Below are 25,563 nucleotides of genomic sequence, written 5' to 3' on the forward strand. Positions count from 1 at the left end.
AAAGGGAATTTGCTGTTCTTACCACTGAGAAAAAGGAACACCATGAGTAATATTCCCTATGTAGTACAGACCTGAATTTGGGAATCTTATCCCTCTAATACATCATCACACATACTAGATAAAGCAGTTGCCTGATTGAAATAATGAGCTAGATTATTCTTTGTATCTGCTAAGAGAAAAAATGTAGCTACAGTCTTGCAGATAAGCGTTTTCCCTGTTTCATTTACTTCTGATAGGCTATGGGTAAAGAGAGCTGCTCTGCTTCATTGATGTAATATGTATTACGTGAAGAACCACACTGGGATTCTTATCAAGAATGATGGGGCGGGAAACCAAACCACCACACACACAAAACTTGTTGACTCAGTCGCTTTTATAAACCAGTACTCCTGCAACCACGTGTAGGTAATTTCTGTTTGTTGAGATAGGTCTCCTATCTGCTATTATTACCCACAATAGTTGCCGTTAGGGAAAAATACATATATTTTAGTTCTCTAGCATGCATAGGTAGTCTTACCCACCTGTCTGGGTCCAAGACCTCATACAGAAGTATGAGCCATGAAGCGCAAACCCACAGAATAACTCATAGATGTAGATCTTCATCTACCTTTCAAGTACCCAGTGTCACGTAATCTAACTGTTTAAGGTATATTATTCCTGTTGCTGAAAGCTTTTGCCTCAGAAATAGGAAAATAACTGCCTGTTAACCACTTTTATCATCTGTAACACATCATTTAGGCACAAAGAACCCAGTATTATGAATGTTACAGTACAAGGGACAGACCTATGGGCTGTAGTGCAGAAAACTCAGCACACAAAGGCAGTGCTTTAAGGAGCAAACTACAGTTGCCTAACAGAACCGTATTTACCTCATTATTTGTAAGTATAACCCAGGGAGTTTTCTTATTAATTCAGGAGTGGGGTTTTTTTAAGGTCCTAAATTCAGGCCTCCAAAGAAATACTGTTTACAATTGGGCAGATATGAATTATAATGTTAAACACCTGTGCCTGATTTGAGGTACACATACAGGAACGAACATTTAGCTATACACTTGGCCCCCTGGACTTTTCAATTTATAACACTTTTTCCGGCTGAAACAAACCCTATCTCTGAAACTCCTGAAGTAATTGCTGTTTTCACAGTGCCCTCATCCTGTAATTTCCTACGCCACTGAGTAACTTCTCACCAATCAGCAGCTTTAGAAAGTTCCGACAGCTCAAAACTGAAAACACCAAAAATTAAACTACTTGCACGGCTAACTACCCACATTCAAGCTCAAATAACAAGGGAACAACCTCCCTGCAGCCCCTCACTCGCCTGTCGCCGTCCCTCACAAGCAACGGCAGCGGGCTGCCTCCGGCACCCCCCCCCCCCCCCAACCGCCCTGATTGACGTTTCCCTCACCCATTCACAGATCGCTCTGCCCGATGGGCGCGGCGCTATTGGTCGGGGAGGTAGCGGGGGGCGGGCGCAGCGTTGGGGTAGAAGCCGGAGGGGCAGGAGCTCCCGCTACCTGCCGCGGCTGCGGGGCGGGGGCGGCGGTGGCTGCTCGCGGGGTCACCGCTCCGGCAGCGAGCCCAAGCCCGCCTGGCTTTTGTTTCTCTCCGCGCCCGCGTTCCCACCGCGCCGCCTTTTCCTGTCTTGGGGGTCGCCTAAGCTTGCAAAATGGCTGACAGCAGGGACGACGCCTCGGACCAGCTGAAGCAGTGGCGGAACCAGCGGGGCTCGCAGGTATCCGGCGGGGTCTGAGGAGTTGCTCCCCTCGGCGCCCCGCTCTCCCTCCGGTCCGGTTCGCCGTTCGGTAACGGTCCGGCCCGCCGTGAGGGGGATGGCGGAGGGGTGGTGGCTCCGCGGGCGGGGTTACCCCCTTCCCGGGAGGGCGCAGAGCCCGGGGGCCCTGAGCTGAGGGAAGGCGGCGGGGCCGGACAGGGCCTGGGGGCCGCGGTGCTCCGCGGCCGGGTTGTCTGGCGGGGGGCGAGGCGTCCTCGGCCCGTAACGGGGAGCGCTCGTCCGGGAAAAGCCTGGCGCGAAGGGGCTGGCGGCTGCCAGCTGGCCGGAGGGACAAGGGCGGTCAGCGCTGCTGGCACTCGGCTCTGCCCTGTCCGCAGCTTCTTTTAGGCAGGAATGGGGGTTTTCTGCGCCTGAGCAGCCAGGTCCTCCTTGGACAGAGATACTAGTTTTTTTTTTTTTTTTTTTTCATTATTTTTTTTTTTCGTCTCAGATACTCACATTTCCAATTCTGCTATTACATTAATAGAAGCCAGTAAAAATGTAATTAGGGAATAAAGTAAAATATAAAGTACATTCAGCAATCTGTGGAGACTTGTTTGCCAGGTTGAAGTGGATTGAGGCAAGGGGCTGACTGAAATTGTAAGAATGTGTAATCAACAGCATGACTTTCAATTTGCTGAAGATATGGAATATGCTTCAGAGATTTGGGTGAATGTATAAATGCTGCAAGACTTGATTTCCCTTCTTCAAATCACTGTAATAATTTCTACTATGTATTTTCTGACAGAAAATTGGTCTTAAATACTTTTTCTGCTGGTTATGCTAAGTAGCAGTCTTACAAGACACAAATGGATACTTCACTTCCCACTGCTTGTAGTTGTTAAGTCATCTTGATTTCATTTTTTTCCCCTTGATTCTAAAAGGTACTGTATGAAAACTACTTTCTAGTAATGAACTGTGACTTCCGACATACTCTAGCATGCTTTATAATATTTTATTTTTGTACCACGAGTATTACTTTTTGTATGGATGTTGTTTTTTTCTGGAACAAAGCAGTATTTGAATACAGGCCAAGGTTAATTTGAAGATTGGGAGGCAACCCAAAGTCTGTGTTGCATAAGGAGTCATGAGACCTTAAGATAGAAAGTAGGGAGGACTTATTAGAATTTTAAAGTGACTTGTTTAAGGTGCAAAGTATCAGTAATGCCTGGAAGTATGTACTTTGATGTATGGTCTTTACAACAGCTGTGACTAAAATTCTCCTGGCTTTGTTTCCCTCCTTTCTGTCATGGTGGGTTAGTGCTGTAATGAAATACACATGTAGATTTGAAAGTTCTTATCTTGTAAGGTTTTGACTGTATGCAGCTCCCAACTGTATGAAAATATAGGCATCAAACAAACTCAAGTCCAAAAGTGGTACAAGAATTCTTCTTAAAACTTAAAACTACTGTGTTTTTTTTAACTCTCCCTTTACACTGATGGAACTGGTTTTGTGTGCCCCACATAACACTATCCTGAAACTAAAGTGAATATATCCTAACATTAAAAAAAAGTGTTTGTACTTCTAATGTGAATGCTGGAAAGAACCTTTCACAAAGTCTGCCTACACAAAAGAGACTGTACAGCAAAAGAGCTGTTAAATTCTTTTATGGGTTTAGTTTGAAAAATTTGTGATTTTAGTTACTACTTCTAGTAGTCCTAAATGTTAGCATTACAGAAGTGGTTTCTTAGACAATAGTATAGCCTGTTGGTTTGTGAAGGGCTGCTTTACCTCTACAAACCTTCTAGTCTTTGCATGCATAGTTTACAAATAAAGTGCAAGGGTTTTTTCTATCCTTGAGGTAATCAAATGGAAGGTATTAAAAAGGTGAATCAGGACTCAAAAAGTCTCCTTAAGACTAAGGATACATTTTTTTTTTTTTTTCCCCTTGTCTTTTACCAAGCTCTTGAAAGGACTTTGTAGAGGAGAAAGTCACAGGTGTTGATGTATGCATTATAGTCCTACCACTGCATGGTTAAACCTACTGGGCTGCTTAGAATTTATGAAGAACTCCGAGATAAACAGGACTCTAGTTCAGCATAACTTTTGTGTTTTTCAGTAGACTGATTGAAACTTAGTCACTGCTTCAAGATGACATAAACATTAGTGACTTTAAAAAGTCACTGTATGGACTGGAGGGGTCTTAAGAACTGTGGCTCCTTGTGAAAAAGAGCCACTGGAGTCCAGTCCAAGTTTGTTTTTCTTAGAATTATAGTAGTCAGTATTCATAAATGGTGCTGAAGCTGTTCACAGGGTTTTTTAGTGATGGACTGCCTTAGAGTGAGGAGGAAGTGGAAGTCTCTGTGTGAATGCAGAACACGTGGGAAGGATGGAAGTGTCTGTAATGAACGGTAACACAAGAAGGTTGGAGAGGAAAATGCAGAAGCTTAGGACACCATTGGTAGGATCCATTTTAGCTCATCACATTACAATGAGCTTGACTGTCTTAAATGAGTATGGCGGAGTCATCAATATGAAAAAAATCAAGCAATTTATGGTTAGGAAAAATAATACACTGGGTTTTATCTGTGAGAAACTTGAAGCTTTTAATCAGCAAAACTAATGAAAATAAAAGAAAAATGTTGGTAGTGCTGGAAGCCAGATACAAAAAACAAAAACAAAACAAACAAACAAAAAAACCCAAACAAACAAACACAAAAAACAAAACAAACAAAAAACCAACAGTTCTCCCTAAGGAAACGGCAAAAAATCCTTGACCAAAAAGTTAAATGTCATGATGTGTGAGCATTTTGCAGTCTTATCATCTGCAACTGTACTGTGTTCTAAGAAAGAGTTCTTCAAAGCACAGGCTTAGAGTGGGTGTCAGGACGGGTTCCTTGTAGCTTTCTTGCCTCAGTACAGAAAATAGATCAGGATATTGAGCTGACAGTATAATTACATTAATTTGTGTTTCGTGAATATTTTACATTTACTAGTCTGAATTATGAGATGGATGAATGAGCTTTTTCCCCGAAGTTCCTTTAGTATGGTGGTGTCACGCTAGTTGCTGTAATATATGAAATTAAATTCTAATTCAAAAAGTTCATTTGTAGTGGCAATTTAAGTATTTTCTAGTTTAAGGTAATAGCTAGAACATAATAAAGAATACCTGTTCGAGGGTGCTATATTATATGTTAGGGTAGAACTTTAAGAAGTTGAACTCTTAGAACTTCCCGTGCAGTCTGACTAGGTGATTTCTCAAAGTGAACAGTGAAAACTTTGGCTCATTTAAAACTGAGCAAAATATAAGGTAGGAAGCATATGATACATAAGCAGTGGAATGAATACTGAGAACAGTTTCTATTCTTGCATATTTCCCTTGACAAACTATAGATAATGTTTTGATTTAAGCAGATATTCCTTTGACTTAAGTAAACTTTAAATAAAGCTAAAGTGGTAACATCCCTGTAAGTTTCTGAACATCCATTTCCTGTTTGTAACCAGATATATATTGGCTTTTTAAAATGTTTGTACAAATTTCAGTGTAAGTTAGGATGTTAAGCATATTTCAGGAGTTGAATTTATGTTTATGGCTTTATGCTAATGAAGTGGTGAACTTAAGAATAAAGAACCTAGAAATTTGGGGAATTCAAGCCAGGTAGAGTAGTGTGGGTTGCATATTAGTAAGAACATATTGGGAATGCAGTTATCCTGTCAAATGCCTTTCATGTGGTTGTTCGTGTACCCGAGTTAAACAAAGGTGTATATAACACCCTGTATACTCTGCCTCATCCAGTCTTGGGTTGTAGATATGAATAATTGTTCTTTCCCTTGCCTTTGTGGGTTGCCTCTTGGGGGAAAAAGAACGTGGAGGCTAGTCCAGTTCAGTATACTCTTCCATGAAATACAGATGGGAATTTTGTCTGTATACAGTAATTAAATGCTTAAAGCAGATCTTAGATTGTCAGTATAAAAATTGGAACCCCATCAAGTTGTTGATATAGTAGTGAAGGCTTTCTCATCAAGAGTTACTTTTTCCTTCTCTTCACTGTCCCTTTTCATTTATAGAACTTTAAAAGGAGAAGTAGTCAGGAGGGGATGAGTGAGTTTATTCCGGTGCTTCTCCCGCGGTTCAGGTGCGTGGATGCTACTGGCAGAAGGTGGTGGTCATAATCTGTGATTCAGATATTTGAACTCACCCTGCTGCAAACTGTTTTTTTGGTGGTTTTTTTTTTTTTTTTTTTCTTTGTATTAACTTCTATTCTGTTCTTCTAAGTCCTTTACAAGCATAGTCCTGGCTCCTAACATTTAGTGTACTCCAGGAAAAACTGACACCCGTAATCATCAGGTCTCTGGAGCTGATGTACCTTTCTTGCTGTGTTTTCTACAGTACCCAGTAAAATAGGATTGTCACCTTAGAGGAGCATTATGACCCCATATGTAATGCAGATGAAGTCTTTTCTACTGGGATTTTTTAAGAAAGTGGGAGTATGCTCAACTATACTGCTGCAGAGTTCCAGTAGGCATTTTTGAAGTTGTCTTAGAGTGGCTGCTTTTTGAGGTACAGGGTCACTCCTACCGTACAAGATGCTGCAGCTCTAAGTAGCCTACAAGAATAGTTGACTTAAACTTGGTATGGAAGAGAGGGGAAAAGAATGACTATGGGCTCTCTTGGGCAGTTTCTTTAAAGACAATAATGATGTTAGTAAAAAAAAAAAATAAAATTGTGGTTTGCTGTTCTTTTGACAGGTTTTCTGTTGGCAGTAGAGCTTCTCAGGGCTTTTGTTAGTCTTAGTCCTCCTATGGTTCAAGAGTCTAGAATGATGATTCCTCAAGTGTTCTTGCTTATGGCATTTTTCCAGCGCTCTTCCAGACCAACAGTAGCCATGGGTACCCCTTTTTAGTCCTCATGCTGCGTGACTGTAGTTCTTTCCTTATGCCTCCATCCACGTAGTGACATTACCTCCTTTCTCTCCTATCTCTCTTATTACTTTTCAGCAGCTACTCCTTTTCTAGCTTTCTCTTCCCTTCTCTCCTGTTGAGATGGGGGCAAACTGAGCCTTAATCCATGTTTTAAGGTTGACACTTCGTATTTTTTGTGAAGCAAGATAGATAAACTTAACAAGTAGTATTTCTGAACCATGGAAAAATTTATTGGATAATACATGATTTGAACTCCCCTTCTTAAATAGTCCCAGACATAGTATGGTGGTGATATAGTTAGACATCTATATTTTCTGTAACCAGTTCAGGAATCTTATGTCACTTTGCTATATATCTGTTAATATGTCCTGTGACACAAAATGGTTGAACACATGCACATTGTGTGACATAAATATAGAGGGGTTTTAATTTTTGGTTTTGTGATATTGACTGTCTCTTGCTTTCAGAAACCAGACGTCTTGACCACTGGTGCTGGGAACCCAGTAGGAGATAAGCTTAATATTCTGACAGTAGGGCCACGTGGACCTCTTCTTGTGCAAGATGTTGTTTTCACTGATGAGATGGCTCATTTTGACAGGGAGAGGATTCCTGAAAGAGTTGTGCATGCAAAAGGGGCAGGTATGTTTAAAAACACATATGTTTTCTAGGAACAGAATAAGACTTCAGAAAGCTTTTGAGTTAACATGTAGATTGTGACATAAATTGCATTATATTATCTAGAATTTAGTATTATAGATTATAATAAAAAAAAAAAACATAGCAACAACAGTAGTAAGGCCTGGTTTAAAAGAACTTAGTGCCAAAACTTGAAGCACTGAATAACCACTAAAAAAAAAAGAGCTGAAACATAGTGTTAGCCCTTAGATTTTTAATGTATTTGCTGTAATCTCTGCTTCCTCTATCTGTTCCTCCATAGTATGCCATTCCTCTGGAAGGGAAGACTTGCCTGTCTCTATTTTAATGTCTGTTTGTATATTATTTGATAGAGATTCTTGTCTTTGTCATCCAAAGTATCTGTCTGCCAAAGCAAGATGATGATCTAATAGTTAAATTAAAAAAAAAAAAAAAAAAAAAAAAAAAAACCAAACACACACCAACCAAAAACAAAACTCAACCAACTTGTTTTAAAGTTTGTTCTTGATCTCAGTAGGGTAGAACTGGCACCTCTGATTTCTGTTACGCATTGCCCTAGAAGAAGAAAATACAGGACTGAATTTATAATGTGAATGTATGTGGAAAAAATTCCTCTGTGGGGGTGTGAAGAATTTTGTTGCTTCATCCAGGTTACGGGTGGACCATAAATTCTGCAGTAGACATCAGGTTTAAAGAAATACTTATCTTGCTCTGAGATAAATATGCAAATCTTGTCAGAAGAGCATCCAAAAAGCTACTGTTTTTAATTTTGCACAGTAGAAAGGAGGTCTGTATTGCTGCTGGGAACTGGTAAGTCAGTTAAGGAGGGGAGGGTGAACACCATGTGAATAGTAGTTTGTGTTAAGTAAGCTTCATTTTGTGAAAATAGATTGAGTGCTTTTAGTGCATAGAAATGAACTGTGTTTAAGCTGGTGTATTTCCATGTTCTGTTTTGACTTGAAGTTTTATGTTGGACCACAACAGAATAACAGACACACTGTTACTGTTACTTCCATGAGTGGAAGAAAGGTATTTAGATCTGATATTTTGATATTGCTTCTCTTCAGGAGCCTTTGGCTATTTTGAAGTCACTCATGATATTACCCAGTATTGCAAAGCAAAAGTGTTTGAACACATTGGAAAAAGAACTCCGATTGCTATACGATTCTCCACTGTTGGTAAGGCCCTAAAGTTATCGTGTACCTTACACATGTGCTGTAGTTACACTGATAGCAATGTTTGCATTGTGGAGCACTTAAGGTAGTTTGAAATGCTTTCTGCCAACCAGTCCCTCTTCTATGAATTTAATTTAAATTGTAAGACCTTAAGCAGCTACTGCATCTTTCTGTCAGAGCTCTCTTTAGATGCTTTTCCATCTGGAATGTGAGAGAAAGGGTAGCCTGAGCTATTTTTTTTTTTCCTGATGGAAAGCTTGCTTTGTTTCTGGACAGATCTTTATCAACACTTGCATACTGCAGTTTAACACTTGAAAGTTAAATATCTGTAATCTCCTATGCTGTAGGAATGTTTTGGGGATGCATGCTGTAAAGTTATATATCTTTACTAGGCAAAGAAAAATAAACAATCTTCCATAAATAAATTCTTATTTCTTAGAGCTGAATGCGTAAACTAGCAAAATCTTAAATGATACTAGTTAAAACAGGCCTTAGGATCAGTATCTTGTCTGACAGAAAAATGATCTTTCAAAATATATGTGTTACTACTTTATTTAAAAGAAAAGAAATGCTAATGAGTATTCAGTTCTGGAAGTAGTATTGGAGAGAAAACAGTAGACCAACAAGGCTCAAGGAGCTGCTGCTTTTGGCCAGCTGGCTTTTTCCTGTGTCACCAAAACCGAAGGGGTCACAGAATGGCATATGGGGAAAGACACGCGGCCGCGTTTGATCTGTGGACTGTGTGCTGAAGTACGTTGTTGCATCGTTACCTTTCCTTTCCCTGCTCTGTTTGAACATGTTGCTCCCTAGCTATTCTGTAGTACACAATTACTATTTTTTTATGAGAGAATGAGTAGTGTCCTTGTTATTTCATCATGCTTAGCATTAGCTGTTCCTGAGTACTTCTGGGACGCTTTTGCTCTAGTATAAAGTTACCCATTGAAAGGACTGTTTTGGTTAAAGCTGGCAGGGAATTAAAAGGGTTACAACTCTTCTATAATAAGTTCCCTTTTTATTAAGCACACTATTTAAATTGAGAGCTTTCACACTGGGATTTCATGCACAGAAACTAATGTGGTTTTAGCTGATTCAGCCTTATAATCTGATGTTTACTTTTAGTGATAATGCAAGTTCCACTCTTAATTGGTTCAAGTGGATACGCTTGTCTTTTCTTTAACTGTGGCCCGAATGCTTGGGTGGGTGTCTGCTCACACTTTGGAAATGTCCAGTGCCTGAAGTGTTGTTGAAAATAAGCCCCAAATTCCTTGGTATAGAAAAGACTTTAATAAACTCCACTCTTTTAGGATTTTATGCTGTTTTTTCAAGCTCTGTGTTTTTATGCTTACAACTTGTCTGCATTTCCTATCATAACACTCCTGTATGTTCATGTGTTTCTTCAAGCTGGAGAATCTGGGTCAGCTGATACAGTTCGTGACCCTCGAGGCTTTGCAATGAAATTCTATACAGAAGAGGGTAACTGGGATCTTGTGGGAAATAATACTCCTATCTTTTTTATTCGGGATGCAATGTTGGTGAGTAAGTGCAAAAGATGACAATACTTTCTAAAAGAGTCCAAAAGTGCGTTCACATCTTGCTTCACTGAGAAGCAACAGTTGTTCTGACACACTTAAACGTTGTTTGTTAGATGGTCTGAACATTTTTTACTTGAAAAGGTGTTACTAAAAAAAAAAATAAAATTAAGAATTAATGCTTGATTACCTATGTGGATTCATACCACAAATAGCACACACATTTAATTGTGTTTGCTAGAGCACATGCTACAGCAGAATAGCTAGCAAGTAAATACATTATTATGTTTTTAACTTCAGATCTGATCAATTCCACTGGTGTTCAAATTAGCTGGTTTATTCTGTAGACAGTTTTTTTCATTCTGAGGCTGTTTGGGGGTGGGGGACACAGACAGGGGACTTTTCAATTTAAAAACTTCTTGCAAATTCTTTTTATTAAATCTGTTGGTGTTTTGTTTTGCTTTGTTTGTTTGTGTTTTTTGTCTTTTAGTACAAGTTTAACAGCACTTTAAGTAGAAGGACTTTCCTTGAGTGGTGGTGTTCCGCACAGATATACTTTATAGTATCTCTGCATTCATTTAAGTCAAATATTCAGTAAAGTTCAGATATACAAACTTGAAAAGGTTTTCCTCTCACTTTACTGGACAAATGAAAACATTCCTTAGCTTTGAACAGCTTGTTTGTCCTAATTGCAAATGTTTTACTTTCACAGACCAGTAAAATTGGGATAGTGAGTTTGGTTATAAAATCTATATGACAATAGATGACCTTTTTTTTGTTTTTTTGCAGTGATCATACAACTTTGTCTTGTCTTTCAGTGTGTTGTTCCTTCCATAGTTGTGTACTGAAAATACTGCTTGCCTTGTTTTGTACCAGGAGTTGCTTAATATACCTCATATCATTTGGAGCTGTTACAGAATAATTTTTTTCCCTCCCCCTCCCTTTTCCACTTCTGGACAAACTAGTTTCCGTCCTTCATCCATAGCCAAAAGAGGAACCCTCAGACTCATTTGAAGGATCCAGACATGATGTGGGATTTCTGGAGTCTTCGCCCTGAGTCTTTGCATCAAGTAATGTTCTCCTTTGACTTCATTTTGTATGATTAAGGAAATTGTTATGACAGCATATATTTTTAACTATCTATTTCCTGTGTTTTATCTAGAAGCCTACGTAATCTTTTAGGAACAGTCAAGATGAAAGGCCTATAATAGCTTTTAAGACTATTAGTACATGTATCTAGCCTTTTTCCTTTTGAAGACTCTATGAAATTCATGGGATTCTTCTGTTTTCATAATAATATTTTATATGGGGATGAAGGGAAAGTTGCTGTGTTTTCTAACACTAAAGCAGGGGAGATAATGGTGAACAGCAAAACTGTTAGAGAACAGTAGAATACTGAGAAAGCAATGCTATCATGTACAAGTTTATTTAAAGCTCCATATTGTGTACCACATTAGATCAACTCCAAAGATGACTAGAATTCACAGTGCATTCTAATTATTCTGAAATGTATTTGTATCTAAGAAGGTTATGCAGAAAAAGCTAATATAAAATTTAAAATGCAGTTGTAATTTTTTAGTAATTACTGGAAGGCTTCTTTATGAACCCATTTTCTTTTAATGGCAAAAAGAAAAACCACAAGCATTGTTTGAGATCATAAACCTGAAGAAAAGCAGCATTTTGGATATATTTGCGTGGTGGGGTGTTTACTGCTTGAAGACTTCAGAGAACTAGTTGTTAAGGATTTCAGTTTTCAAATTTTGTCTTTACCTGGAAAAAGTTCTTATTTATATTTAACTCAAATTATCCATGCTTCCTTACTCTGTGCTTATAGGGGAAGTTATAACATTACCACTAGGTTAATGTCTTGTACTTCACCAGGTATTTGATGTGGGCATAAAACTTCACATAGGTTTAATTCACAGTTGTTCTTTGTGCAAAACCAAAACTCTTCTTTCATTAACAGTCTTAAAACTGAAGCTAGAAATTCGTCAAGGAATACATAACATTAAGATATCCTCTGGCGATGCAGATTAGAGAAAAAGTTGATTTATTGCATTAACGGTCACTTTACTCTTAAACTGGTGAGTTCGTTAATATTGTTTGTTCCTTCTCTTTAGGTGTCTTTCTTGTTCAGCGATCGTGGTATTCCTGATGGCTATCGCCATATGAACGGATATGGGTCACATACTTTTAAACTGGTTAATGCTAGTGGAAGAGCAGTTTATTGCAAATTCCATGTCAAGGTATTGATGTTTTTTTCCAGTTATTTATTGGAAGTATATGTCATAGTGGATAAAAAAGCAGTTTAAATAGATTGTCTAAAAATACTCTGTGACTTTACAAGTTTAATTCAGAAAAGACTTGTTAGTGCATAGACCCAATCAGAAAAGTGTGTGTGTTTTTTTTTTTATATCTGTTCCATGCCTTTATCAAATATGATGAGCTTCATTGTTCCTGCTGTGACACAGTAGGTAGTTACTAGACTAGGAAAAACTCTTCATTGGGAAGCTGTCTCTTGTTATTGGAGAACACAGTCTGCTTGTGTGGTGAGCTCTGGGCACCTAGTTCAGCTTATTGCATTTCAGCCTCGTACTGCTGTGTGTTTTGGGCATGAAGCTGTGCAGCAACTTCCTGTCGGACTCCCTTGCTATCATTCAGTGCGGATGCAAGAATCCTCTAGCCCTTTGAAAGTGTGTTTTATTCAGTGTGTGATACATTCCCGTTTCATGTTCATGGCTACACAGTAGTTTGGATTCAGCAGGTGCTTCTTCAAGTAGAAGTTCTCTTGGTCTGGACCTGGTTTTTGTTCCCATTTACCTTCTGGTTATGAGCTGCACTGACTTAGTATTTTTAAGATGGCCTCGACTGTATACCAAAATGTAACTATTCTGTTTCCAAGAGCTCACAGAACCTCACAGAACTTCCATACTTTTCTGAGAAAGCAGCCTCTAGCACATCTTGCTTGAAAACAACTTGCCTTTGAAATTTTAAAGGCAATATAGTTTCTTACTTCATTAGGCTTTAGTGGAGGCTGGGTATCTACCTTTGAAGCAAGACTTTGGAAACCATTATGCTAAACTAAGAGGGATTGTGTAGCAGTTTTTAGCCTTCAAGTTGTCAGAATTTATTAAAGTGAGATTTTAGTTAGTGCTAAAGATGTCACAGAACTAGGGGTAAGGGTGGGAAATTGAGATTCATATAGAATCCAGAACTTTCAGTCCTGAGGGCTGCAACTTTTCCTTCAGATCACATGCCAACATAAAGTGATAAAAAAAGTAGGATGATGTGACCATAAAGGAGCACTCTGTTTTGTTAGGGGAGAGAGAAGACCTCTTTACTTGGATATGCTGGAGGAATCATACTTGGACATGGTCTTGCATTCTGCGGTATAGCATTACATATTTATTTCACTTTCTAATTTTTATCTGGAAGACAGCTGTTGAATGTACTATTTTTCTGAGCTCAAATTATTGGAGATTGGAATGTGGACAATTGCATTCTTAGATTATAAGTCTTGTTAAAGTACATTCTTATTAATGATTTCCGTAATACTTTCTGTTGTAACTGGTGCTATTGCTTTTACTGCTTTTAGACTGACCAGGGCATCAAAAATCTTTCTGTTGAAGAAGCAGGAAGATTGGCTTCTACTGATCCTGATTATGGAATACGTGATCTTTACAATGCCATTGCCAAGGGGGACTATCCATCCTGGTCTTTCTACATTCAAGTTATGACGTTTGAAGAAGCAGAGAAGTTTCCATTTAATCCTTTTGATTTAACTAAGGTATTTCTGATACTGTTAATATTCAATTTCAGCTAGTTTAAGAAAGGTCATGAAATCAAAATGTAGCAGACGCCAGGACTGAGTTTATCTATAAAAGTGTAACAGGTTCCATGGAGTATCACTGGTTTTTTACTAGTGCCTATTAATGAAGTTAGTTTGTCCTTTTTATTCTTCCCTTTTTTTTTTTTTTTCTAGTGTACTCTTTATTATATGGTCATGATGAGTTTAGAAATTCTGGAGATTAAAGTATATTGATGATCTATCTGATGTTACTCTTCCTCAGTGAAGTATGGATAGGGTTTGATTCCAGGCCTGTCGATTACAACTGCACTGCATTTCCCAAATGTGATCTCAGATCATACAGTCACACCCTGAGCTCGCTAATTTTAAGTGTTGTTGGTAATGTAGCTTCTGATTGTTGGTCTGATTTTGTCAGAATTCCAATTGCTGTTCCAAGGAATGGCTTATTGAAAGGTACTAACATAAATCTGTATTATTTTGGTTTTTTTTTCCACTAATATTGCTCTGCAAAAACGGCTAAAGACTTTTGAAATTGAAAGCAGAGGCTAAGATGACAAAGAAAAGGCTAATTAGGCTGGTTACATTTTGAAGTAGCTGAAAACAATCATGCTTCCAGTTCCACCTACAGTATTGCATTCCTGGGCAGTTTTTCAAGCGCCTGTGGGTATTTCATTTAAGTATTCAAGTGCTGAGATTATGCTGAGATGAGGCAATAAGTTGCATTAATACTCTGTATTAACTGCAAAAGATTTCTTAAAATAACACATTTCTCAAAACGTTTGTTAGCAAAATAAATTTCTTCAGTAATGTATTTTCTCAATCAAGACTTAAATCGGGCAAATGCTTCCTAGTAATTATTTAAGCTGTATAATAGTGTAATAATGTTGATTTTAACATATGTGTATTATATCTTTATAGATTTGGCCACATGGTGACTACCCTCTCATCCCTGTGGGAAAGCTTGTCTTGAACAGGAATCCTGTCAATTATTTTGTAGAGGTAGAACAGATGGCATATGATCCCAGCAACATGCCACCTGGCATTGAACCTAGCCCTGATAAAATGCTGCAGGTAAACTACAATGCATGTAAGATTTTACCTGAAGAGCATTACATTTGCTTTTCTGTTTATGAAAGCATTCCTATCCTTTGTGTAGCAGCAGTAAACCTGACAGATGGAAAGCAACTGATTTTTTTTTTTTTGTTTAATTTTATTTTGGTGGTGTTTTTTTAATGATCACTGTTTGATGTCCTCATCCGAAATTTAATATAAAGAGAACAGGAAAGAACTAAAGGAATATAAAGGAATAGAAAATCTAGAATTTAAAGGGCATCTGCAACAGCTATCAGAGTTAATGGGGAAATCTGTCAGTCTGTCAAGAAGTATGGGATAAAACCATAGCAGCAATGCATAATTTATTCATGCTCTTAAAGTATATCTTTGAATTATAAACTCTTAGGAGTATGAGAGGTGGACTTCAAATGCTTTAAAATACAGATATAACTAATCCCTGATACAAACCACAAGGCTGTTCTTTAGAATTAGTATCAGATTTCTTACAGGTCAAAATATCTGATAAGACCGGCTGCAGTAGACTAATCTGCCTGTGGAGTTGTGGATGTTTGCATGTTACACTTTTTCAGATTAAAACCAGATTGTTATTTCAAGTGATATCCATGGAAACAAGAAGATATTTTGACAGTTTTAACTGGATAAACTCTTGAACCATCATGCAGTTCTTTTGGTTTGCTCCTCTTTGCTTCCACAGACTTCAGTCTGTCGTCTTGGCATCCAGATGTCATTAGAACTGCTTCAGGTTCAGTTCAGTAAATAAATAAGGGACTAACATATTCCAGATGTAATCAATTTTAAAATCTAAGTTTGAAAGTAAGTAGGGGAATATTATATTATTCCGTAGTAACTTTTAGCACCACTGTAATAATTTTAATCTCTACTGTGTAACAGTTTTCCTGCTTCGGAAAAGGTTTAGCATTCTGAAATTGGTAAGAAATACCCAAGCTGCATAAATGCACTTCATCCTGCCATTCTTCACTAGTATTCCAGCAAAGTTAGTCTGTGGCCGAGTGTCACTTTAGACTGAAGTATGTGAGGAATATAAATGCAAAGGAAACAGTCTTATCTCTTTTACTATTTAATGTATGGTGCTTTGAATTGGCATATACCACTTAAATGATATCTTTCAGCAAGCAGTAGTTAATGTTATTGATAAATGTTTTAGGGTCGTCTTTTTTCGTATCCTGACACCCATAGACACCGTCTGGGACCTAACTATCTACAAATTCCTGTGAACTGCCCCTTCAGAACCCGTGTGGCCAATTACCAGAGAGATGGACCAATGTGCGTTTCTGACAACCAAGGTAGTGATGGAAATATATTTAAATATAGTGATATTTACACATGTACTGCAGAACTCTTTTCTGTTCACAGGGGATTTAAGATACTTGATAAACAAATGGGAGGTTTGGATATTACTGACTTACACTACAAGAAATGCTACTTTTTCTCCTTAACCACTCAGTGTCTCTTGTGACTTCTTCCACCAACTCAAACATCACTGTATAATTTCCTGAGCTTCAGACTTCCCAGTTTGTCGTCTTTTATGTGAAAACCGTTCCTTACCTCTTGTAGTCTTTGTCAACCTTTTGATACCTTTCCTTATATTACTAGGTCTTTGAGATCAGTTGGCCTCACATGTAGTTGTTATGAATCTACCACATGCTTCTTTCTGTAGAGTGCCCTAAATTTGTCCACTTGTCATCCCTAATACTCTTTAACTTGGCATTCACCAGCAACAGAAAGTAATTTACCTCAAACTGTCCAAATGAACCCAAGATCTATTTTGTGATAGGTAATGACATATCTTAGAATGCACGATTGTGCATGTATAAATTTGCATGCATTGCTATTCCCTGTGTGAATTATGTGGCAAATAAAATTGTTTTCTGAAAAGCCGTTTTGATGCACTGTTTTGGTAGCACGAGATTGTGTCAGTATAAATAGCTGGCTTAGATTTTGACTAGGTTAAACTTTGCAGGCACTAAACTGTCAATTTATTTGCTCCCTTTTCAGGTAACTTCATGAATGTGTTGAATAGTACTAGTCTTCATACAGATCCTTGAGGAGGGTCTACCTGATTAATTCTTACTACAAAAAGTGACCTTTTATTTCTCTGTTTGCTATGTTCTTGACATGATACTAATTGATGAAACACTGACTTTTATCCTGTTATCTCCTGTTTGAGGGATCTTGTTGAAAGCATTCTTAAATCAGCTGCATAGCCTTCGTTGCTCTTATTCATGTATCCACTGTATGTCTCTCATCACTCTTGTACAAGTATTGATAATCAAAACTTTGCTGTAGAACATAAGCATGCTTGTGTAGATTACAGAATGCGCTTTTTAAATCTTTTTTTAAGACTTTAAAAGAAGCACATGGATGTTCCTCATAACTTCAGCTTTGTGTGAAGTAGGTGATTAGTGGTTTTCAGTTCAATGTATGTAGCTTCTGCTTGCTACAAGTAGACTAATTTTTAATTTTGTAAACAATGGGGGAGAAAAGGTGTGTGTTTTTTTTTTTTTTTTCCTTGGTTCCTGAAAAGTATAATTTCTGTTATCTTTACATACTTGTTTAGAACGGGTGTGTATCTCTTATTAATCCAGGAAAGGAGACTTTATATGGATGTTTGGACAGGGGGTGGGGAGTTTTTTTAAAAAGTGTAAAAACCAAATGAAGCTTAAGCTGTGTTTAAAAACTTACAGATAGGCCTGTAAGAGAAAGGGGGGTTTACAGGAGAACACCCCCAGTCAAATGAATTCAGTAATGTCCCTAGTTTATGTTCCTTGGAAGACTTGTAAAAACACGTTTGTTAAAGGGGATGTAATTGAAGAAGTTCTAAAATATTAATTAAAATGCTGAAATATACCAGAGAAATAGTTTCACAGAAGTTAATTACTACCTCTTTGTTTCTACTCCTAGGCAAAAATCTATTATAAAAATAATAGAGATGATCTAAATGTCTTTGAGAAATCTGTGTTTTCATTTTCTAAATTTAAAGACTGACTTTCATACACTGAGTCTACTTTCTTAAACTGCTTTACTGTCTGATTTCCAACTGATTGTGAAAGACAAGAGTATAAATGCGAAGACTAGAACTTTAACTTCACCACTATTCAGCAGGTTATGTTCTGTCAGTGTTTGCCCATTAGTGACTGGTTTACACCTGAGAGTAAACAAGGATATACTTAAGCTATGCCTCATGTGAAAACCCCTGTATTCCCCTTGGCTATGAATTCTAATACTTGGTGAGGGAGGAGAGGAAAATATTTGTAAAATGAGAACTTGAAAACAGCTTCTCCTGTCTAAAACCAGGTAATAAGTTTGTTTTTATGGAGTTCTGTTAGCTTACTATGTGTTTAAAATAAACCCCCTACATAGTTAAGATTAACAGTGCTTCAGATAGGTAGATAAAAGTGTGTTTTTATGCTGCCTTTATCTAAAAATTTGTATGACTTACATGACTTTGTCTACTCAAATTGTCTGAGCAATAATGTTGTGAGAATGGCCAGACCTCCTTGTTTCTGAAACAAATCAATTTTTCCATCAAAAAGCTGTTGAAATTCTGTAGTAAGTGCTGTTGAGGACTGGCATGAAGACACAGCTCCTGATGTTCAGCTGTATGTTGACAGAACAACGCTGACAACTGTTTTTAATAAAGTGAATCATAATTGGGTAATAGATTTAGGTTCTTCTAGGCAATAGAACATTTTCTGTCTTCTGACTTAATCTGAGAGAGTTGTCATCTGATTGTTTTGGGTTTTTTTTTTGGGGTGATGGTTGTTTGTCTTCAGGTGGTGCCCCAAACTATTATCCAAATAGTTTTACTGGTCCAGAAGATCAGCCCGTGGTAAAGGAGAGCCGCATGTCTGTTTCGGGAGATGTGCAGCGCTTCAATAGTGCAAATGAAGATAATGTGACTCAGGTATGATGTCCAAAAAGGCTTCATGTTGCTTATTACATAAAATGAGTTTATAGGATGAGTCTAGAGAATGTTAATAAGAATCATTCCAACATGGCTCATCTCTGAAGCGTCTGGGCTAACCTGAAGTTCAGCTCTTATGAGACCTTAGAAGATCTCCATGCAGCTTAATTTCATGAATAACTGATCTTTTGTGGATGTGAATTCTCACAGCACTTTGCCATCCATATTCTGAGCGCGGATAGCTAGAGGTTGTAACTTTGTCTTCTTGCAATTAGTGTCTGCAGATATGCAAAGTAGAGTGTGCATGTTATGTCATGATCATCAATTCCTGACTCCAACAGCAACAGTTTATTTGTTTTCAGTAAGTCAATAAGCAGCAGTTATTTCAAGCTTGAAATGGAAGTTGTTAGCAGGTTTACAAAAAAAAAAAAAAAAAAAAAAAAAACCACAACCAAAACCCAAACCAAAACAACAAACAAAAATCCACCCACAAATTGGTTGCCTTTTAAGTATTTTGAGTATTTTAAGTGTTGCTTGACTAGTAAGTGGAAACTATTCTTTTTCAGTAATAATGAATCCTAGAAGTCTAGTAAGTGTTATTGGCTGCCACAGGTCGAATGGCTTGCTTTTGGGAATCTCAAATAAAACTTTGTTTCCAATCGAAAGGTGCGAGATTTCTATACCAAAGTGCTGAAGGAGGATGAACGCCAAAGGCTGTGTAAAAACATTGCTGATCATCTTAAAGATGCACAACTCTTCATTCAGAAGAGAGCTGTAAGTGACCTATTTGTTTTTTAGCCTTTGTTCTTTATTCCAAGGTTTCTTGCGGTCTGGTAACTGTGTCAAAATGGCAGTATGTTTGTGGAAATGAAGATCAGGATTTCTCTTCTGTGAAGGCAACTGCTGGATTTTTCTTATGCAGGAATTATCAATACAGAACACTCAAATGTGTACCTAGTTACATAGTATAACATGATAAAGTAACTTTTTCCTGATGAGGGGAATGGGATTAGTGTTGAACAGCAAGGATGTCATTATGTGTCTAGCTTGGTGCTTCAAATACCAGATGACTGCCAGTGTAATGTTTTGCTCTAAACCAGGAAAATGCAGTGAAGGCCAGGGAGGGATTGGATCGTTATCCTTCCCAGGGGAACTTTGTTTAGCTTTGGAAAGAGCTCTATGTGAGGTAATAGTGTTTGAAGATGTTCATAGCGTGTTTCTGGCTGGTCAGAATTAAACTTTTGGAAAAAGTTTTCATTTTCTTCCTTATGTACTGAAGCGGAGGGAAAAATTCTTCTTGCCCTTTCTGTTCTGTCGTCTTGTTTAGGTGAAAAACTTCACTGATGTTCATCCTGACTATGGTGCCCGTATTCAAGTTTTGCTGGACAAATACAATGCTGAAAGTGGGAAAAAGGTATGCTAATGATTTCTGTAGATTAATTTTGAATGGCTGTGAAATATCATAGCTGCTTTTGTAAATCCAGCAAAGTGAGAAATTGGTCTTGATTCCCATTTGGTTTAAATGGGAGAAGTCAGTGCATGTAGAATTACAAAATGAGGAAACATTGCTCTAATTACATTTAATTACCTGCTGATTAACCAATGATGTACAATTACTTTGTTTCAGTTGGGTTTTGTAAGGCTTCTGGAAGATAACTGTACATGATATGCAATGTGTTCAGGTTGATTCTTCAGATCAAAGGATTACCCACTTTTTGTAATGGTAATGAAACTTTGCCACAAGCCTCTTCCGGGCTCAGTGCTTGCTACATAGAACAACAACGTTGTTGCTTCAAATAATTTTTTTTTTTTCTGAAGTTCCCCTAACTAGTTTTAATGGAACTTGCTCTGAATATTTCTTTGTATTATTTCTAGGATGTAATTAGGACATATACACAGTCCACATCTCGTGTGTCTGCCAAAGAAAGATCCAACTTGTAAAGCATACTGCAGAGATTTACTCTATGAATTTTGCATCCTTACAACTGCAGGACAACCTGTTGGAATGTAGCAGATTTCCGCACAAATACAGAAGTGTTTTACAGGCTTGATTTATTAAGCTTTCAAGTGCCTGTGTCTGTATTGGAAACTAGGTAACACAAGCTAACAATCCTAGTGCCTTTCAACACTAGTGCTTTACTGCTTGTTAACAACACATGGTGATTTTAATCAAATTAATGACTAAAAATTGTTTCTAGAAGCAAACATAAGTTTAATCAAAATACAGTTTTGTTTCTTTTTTTTTTTTTTTTTTTGTTATAAAACTTTCCTGGCTAAATCACACAAACTTCTGTAATGATACTGTGATTATCCTTATGGGTAAACTTGTTTATGTTAAAAAGCTGATGTTGCTCAATATTTCTAATAAAATAGTTATCTGTAGTATTCGTAGACACTTCCTTTGAATTTAATTTTTGGCTGTCCAGAAGTAAAACAATATACAGTAGTTCAAGTAAAATGTTGGTTATGTCTTGTTCCTTATGGTCAAAATGAAGCTAACTAGAAAGTTTAATTGAATACGTGTAAATTTTATTCCCAATACATATTTTAAGATGATCTCTGCTTACTAATGTTAGGTTAGGATATAACTGACCTAAGGATATTTTATTATTACATACACTTTACAACTAAACTGATTACACTTTAAAGTTCACTGGGGAGGGGGAATTGTTTTTTCTAATCTGTGAGAACTGAAATAGAAAATTAATCATTTTCCAAGTGTATGAGAAATTTAACCTCCAACTGTGTAAATATTTTTATCTTGGCCAAATTTGGGCTCAAGCACTTTCAAAACAACTCCCAGTGATTCCTGAAATTCTGTTATTTTACTGCCGTAATCTGATATTGCTATCTAATGATCAAGCCAGAGCTAGTTTTCAGAGTTAGACTTCAATTAAAGTGGCATGTTTGTATGAATGTGGGTATCTATAACTACATAGATGTATAGAACCTGATTTTAGGCATGCTGTAATGTTCTCTAGTATTTGCAGTTTAGTTAATTAGTGCAAAAGATTTTGGAACCCTTTGGATTGAAAGGTCTTTCCTATTACTATTCCTTAGATCCAAAGGAGTTTCTTTAGCTTAGTAATATTTTTTCTTTTTTTGTCTTCAGTCTTGGAGTATAATCTTTAATCAGGTTTTACTAATTGGCTCAAAATGAAAGTGTTTGTATTTGAGAACTTAGAGCAATAGTTAAATTATAATTATGGAATTTCTGGACACTACCTTGGTTGAATCTGAGTAGTGGTTCCCTGAGAAAGCATGTTGTCAGTATCTGGGTGTTTTACTATACAAGCATACAACAAAACCAAGGCTTAAACTGCTGTTTTATAAGGTCCAAAATCCTACCTAGTATTTTTTCTTACATAACTATTTGGAAAGTGTTAGCCAGTTATGGGATAATTAGTTTCCAAGTTGACTATTGGAGTTTTGAATAAAAAAATTCTGTCATACTTGTTGCACATTGAAGTTAATCTTAACAGACCAAAAGAGTTTCAGAAGTGTACTTGGTAGGATCAGGCAATTCACCGTGCATCTAAAGTCCTGGCAAGTTTTAGTAACTACTCCGCCTGTTACTTCTTCCTTGCCAAAGAGGAAGATCAGTGTATATATATATTTAGTCCAGATCCTAGTTGCACAGCATTATCCTTGTTTGAAATCCTTGCTTTCATTGTTTGCCTGCTGATACTGCCTCATTAGCATTTGGATTGGAAGAAGCATGAATGATGCTACAAAAGATCTCGGAGCCTAGCCACTAGCTCTTAACTCAAGCAAATTTAATACAAATTTCAAATTGTAGCAGATTTGTTTTCAATATTCAGCATATTTCTGGGTCTGTCATGAGTTTTCTTTTGAGTAGGAGTACTTCCTGATTTGGCATTTAAGTTGGAATGCCAATTCACGGAAGTGATGGCAGATAGATAAAGAAGTGCTGTTTCATTAAATTGTAGAAAGCTACTTCTCCAACTCATTTATCTACTAACTTATGGTGAAAAATTAGCTGTGATATAGGTGCAGTAAAATAATATGAATTGATGGCCTACTCTGTTCTGGGATGCAACTGGATTTTTACCTGATCAGGCAAGTGGGAACTGAAAGAGCTACATGAATGCATGAGAGTATTTCTTGCTGGAACATCAAATCCTAATGAGTCTGGAAAAGAATAAGCAAGGCTTAATCTTTAATTTTGGTTGTGTCTGTTAACTGAATTATATTGTCTTCCTCTTTTATTTCTGAAATAAAATAAAATTTAAAAACCTCTTGGCAACATGTCTGTTTTTCTATGCAAATGTTTTCAAATAGTTTATCTTAATCTAGGGAGTTCACGCCTTCATCTGCTCTTTGCAGATTGTACAGAAGCTGTTGAAGTTCTGGGAAATCGGTATCTATTTCAGAACTTAGTTCCTTGCCCTGCACAGGTCCTGACTGACAAAAAAAGGCCTTGGACTCAAGGCTGACACTTGGAATTCATGTGTAGGGGCCAAGCATTAACTTTTGCTCAGCTCTTATATGCGAAATCACTTGTTAGGCACCTTCTCTTTAATTTCCTAAGCCTATGGAAAAGGGAATGCTGCTCATGTCTGTGGTGCAGCAGTGTCTATGATTGTGTCTATCATATAGGTGGGAAAATGTTGCTGTCCTGCTTTACTGTGGGCTGCTTTGATGATTCCTTACTTAAGGCTCTATTTGCTGAAGGACCTTTTTGTTACTTTTGATCTAAAAAACTTTGGTGGCCGTTTGCAAAATTGTCACAAGGTTATCTAGTTAGTTTTTCATTGCAGTTCACTCAAATTTTACTGAACTACAGTTCTTAATAGTTTGAGTATGTAAAGTTGGAATACAGCACTTGAAGGATCTCCAAGCTACCATGCAGCCTTTCAAAGAGCCGTCAGTACAGAGATATATTCTACCACCTATATTACCCAAATGTTCAGTTCTGCTTTTCTTCTTGCAGTTACTTTGTTCCTAAATCCCTACTTTTTGTTTCACAGGTAAGGAACAATGTGCCTCATTGTACATTGTAAGGTAACCTTTACAAAACAGTGGATAAGTACACACCTACTGACCCCATGGTGGAAAGGACACTGTGACATTAACTTGTGGAGATTTTATTAGAGTGTTTAACATGGACAGCTATTTTATTAACTTTGTCCAGATGACCTTTATCTGACCATGCCTGTAAATGGTTATCACTAATAAATTCTACTGTAATTCATACTAATTTAGAGTAGAGATTAGGCCAAAATTTGGATAATGTCAAGTCAGGAAAGAAAATCAAGCACCAAGGAATAAGAAAAAGTGAGGAAACATCTTCTGCAGAAATGTTGAGAAGACCTAGAATGGGCTAGGTAGGTAGTATGTAGTTTCTGCAGCTACCTTTGTTTTGAAAACTCACAATTTCAGTGTAGTTGTGCTTAAAAGACTGACCTGTGTTCTGCGCTGCTAAGCTGGCTGTGGCAAGTATTATACAGTAAAACTTGGCATTTTCAAAAGGCACTGAGAGAGTTAGGCAATACTGGAAGAACAAAAATGCTATTTCTTCAAATAAACAAGATGACAAATCCATTTACAGCTAATTACCATGAGAATAAAAAGACAGTTTACATGCCATGTGAAAAATATCACTTCAGTGTTTTGACTTCGTGTTCTGCTCAAGTAAAATCAAATATTCCTTTGGCAGATGGTGGCAATACAGTTTTCAATTATGTGTAAAGGAGAATTGCTCAGCATTTTACAATTACTGTTTTATTCTAGATGCACATCTGTAACAGTGAAATTGGAAATTAATTGGAAACTTATGTTTTGGAAATTACAGTTTATCACAGAGTACCTGTCCTTCTCATGGGCCCTTTCCCTTTATTCCCAGGTTGTTTTCCTTTTTCCAAAATGTTTGGGCTTGAGTAGCCAAAAGCAGCAGCAGATTCCAGAATATCAGTGGATGTTTGTTGAAGTGGGCTATGCCAGATGAGTGAGTGTATGGAGTTGCTAAATCTTCTTCAGGAGAAAAAGGGTGAGGTAGGTTTGGATCAGATAGTTACTGCTTAAAGTTACCTTGGAAAAAGTAAGCCCTCCATTCCTTTCTTGAACCCAGCTTGCTCGTTGTCTGGTGAAAGCCACTGAGGGAAATTGTCCGCTAAGCAGCGTGTAGGTGTCAGTGGCTTTAGTGTCCATTAAATAAATCATGTTGATTTGCCAAATGAAGTGTTATATAATCACGTTATACACCTGTCTTGGAGGAAGAGGCTGTTTGTTCTCCATTTGGAGATCTGATACATGAACTCTTGGACAAGCATGCGAGTCACCATTTTCTCACAAAATTATATCAAAGCAAGAGTCTTTCCTAATAGTGCAGGAGGAGGTGGTTGCGGCCTATGAATGTTCAAGCCTGTCTTAAGCCTGAGAACCCACATTTCACATGTGAATGCCTGAGGATATTTTTAGTTGGGACTCAATCTTTCTTTTTAAACAGCTTCATTTTTATCTACAAGTTAAATGTTAATTGGGTGAGAAGGAACGTCTGCTTTCTGAGTATCGGGCATGAGTTCATGATGCTAAGAAGCTAACCATATTGATCAGCACTGCAAACAGTGTAGTAGAAGTACACTGGAGATGATCTTTAAAGTACCTACCTGTTTTATAAGTTGCTATGGCTCAAAGTTGGCATTCATGATTAGTATTAGTTTTGAAACCTTAAATGGCTCAATCTAAAGGTTTGCCATGAGGAAACTTTCCTCAAAGGTGCACATAGCTTGGGACTTCATAG

General features: G+C 37.5%; 1 protein-coding gene across 1 annotated transcript; it reads left to right on the plus strand.

The window, feature by feature from the left end:
• Positions 1-1,466: 1,466 nt before the first annotated feature.
• CAT (catalase) lies at positions 1,467-23,058 on the plus strand. The gene is made up of 13 exons (XM_033006851.2): positions 1,467-1,732; positions 7,103-7,274; positions 8,357-8,467; positions 9,866-9,996; positions 10,959-11,063; positions 12,114-12,239; positions 13,589-13,780; positions 14,720-14,872; positions 16,041-16,179; positions 18,670-18,800; positions 19,467-19,574; positions 20,128-20,214; positions 20,676-23,058. Exons 1-13 carry the CDS (start codon positions 1,667-1,669, stop codon positions 20,739-20,741), a joined length of 1,587 nt encoding a protein of 528 aa, XP_032862742.2. The 5' UTR covers positions 1,467-1,666; the 3' UTR covers positions 20,742-23,058.
• Positions 23,059-25,563: the final 2,505 nt, after the last annotated feature.

Source organism: Tyto alba, unplaced genomic scaffold, assembly GCF_018691265.1.
Source record: "Tyto alba isolate M040663 unplaced genomic scaffold, T.alba_DEE_v4.0 Super-Scaffold_8, whole genome shotgun sequence".
Classification (NCBI taxonomy): domain Eukaryota; kingdom Metazoa; phylum Chordata; class Aves; order Strigiformes; family Tytonidae; genus Tyto; species Tyto alba.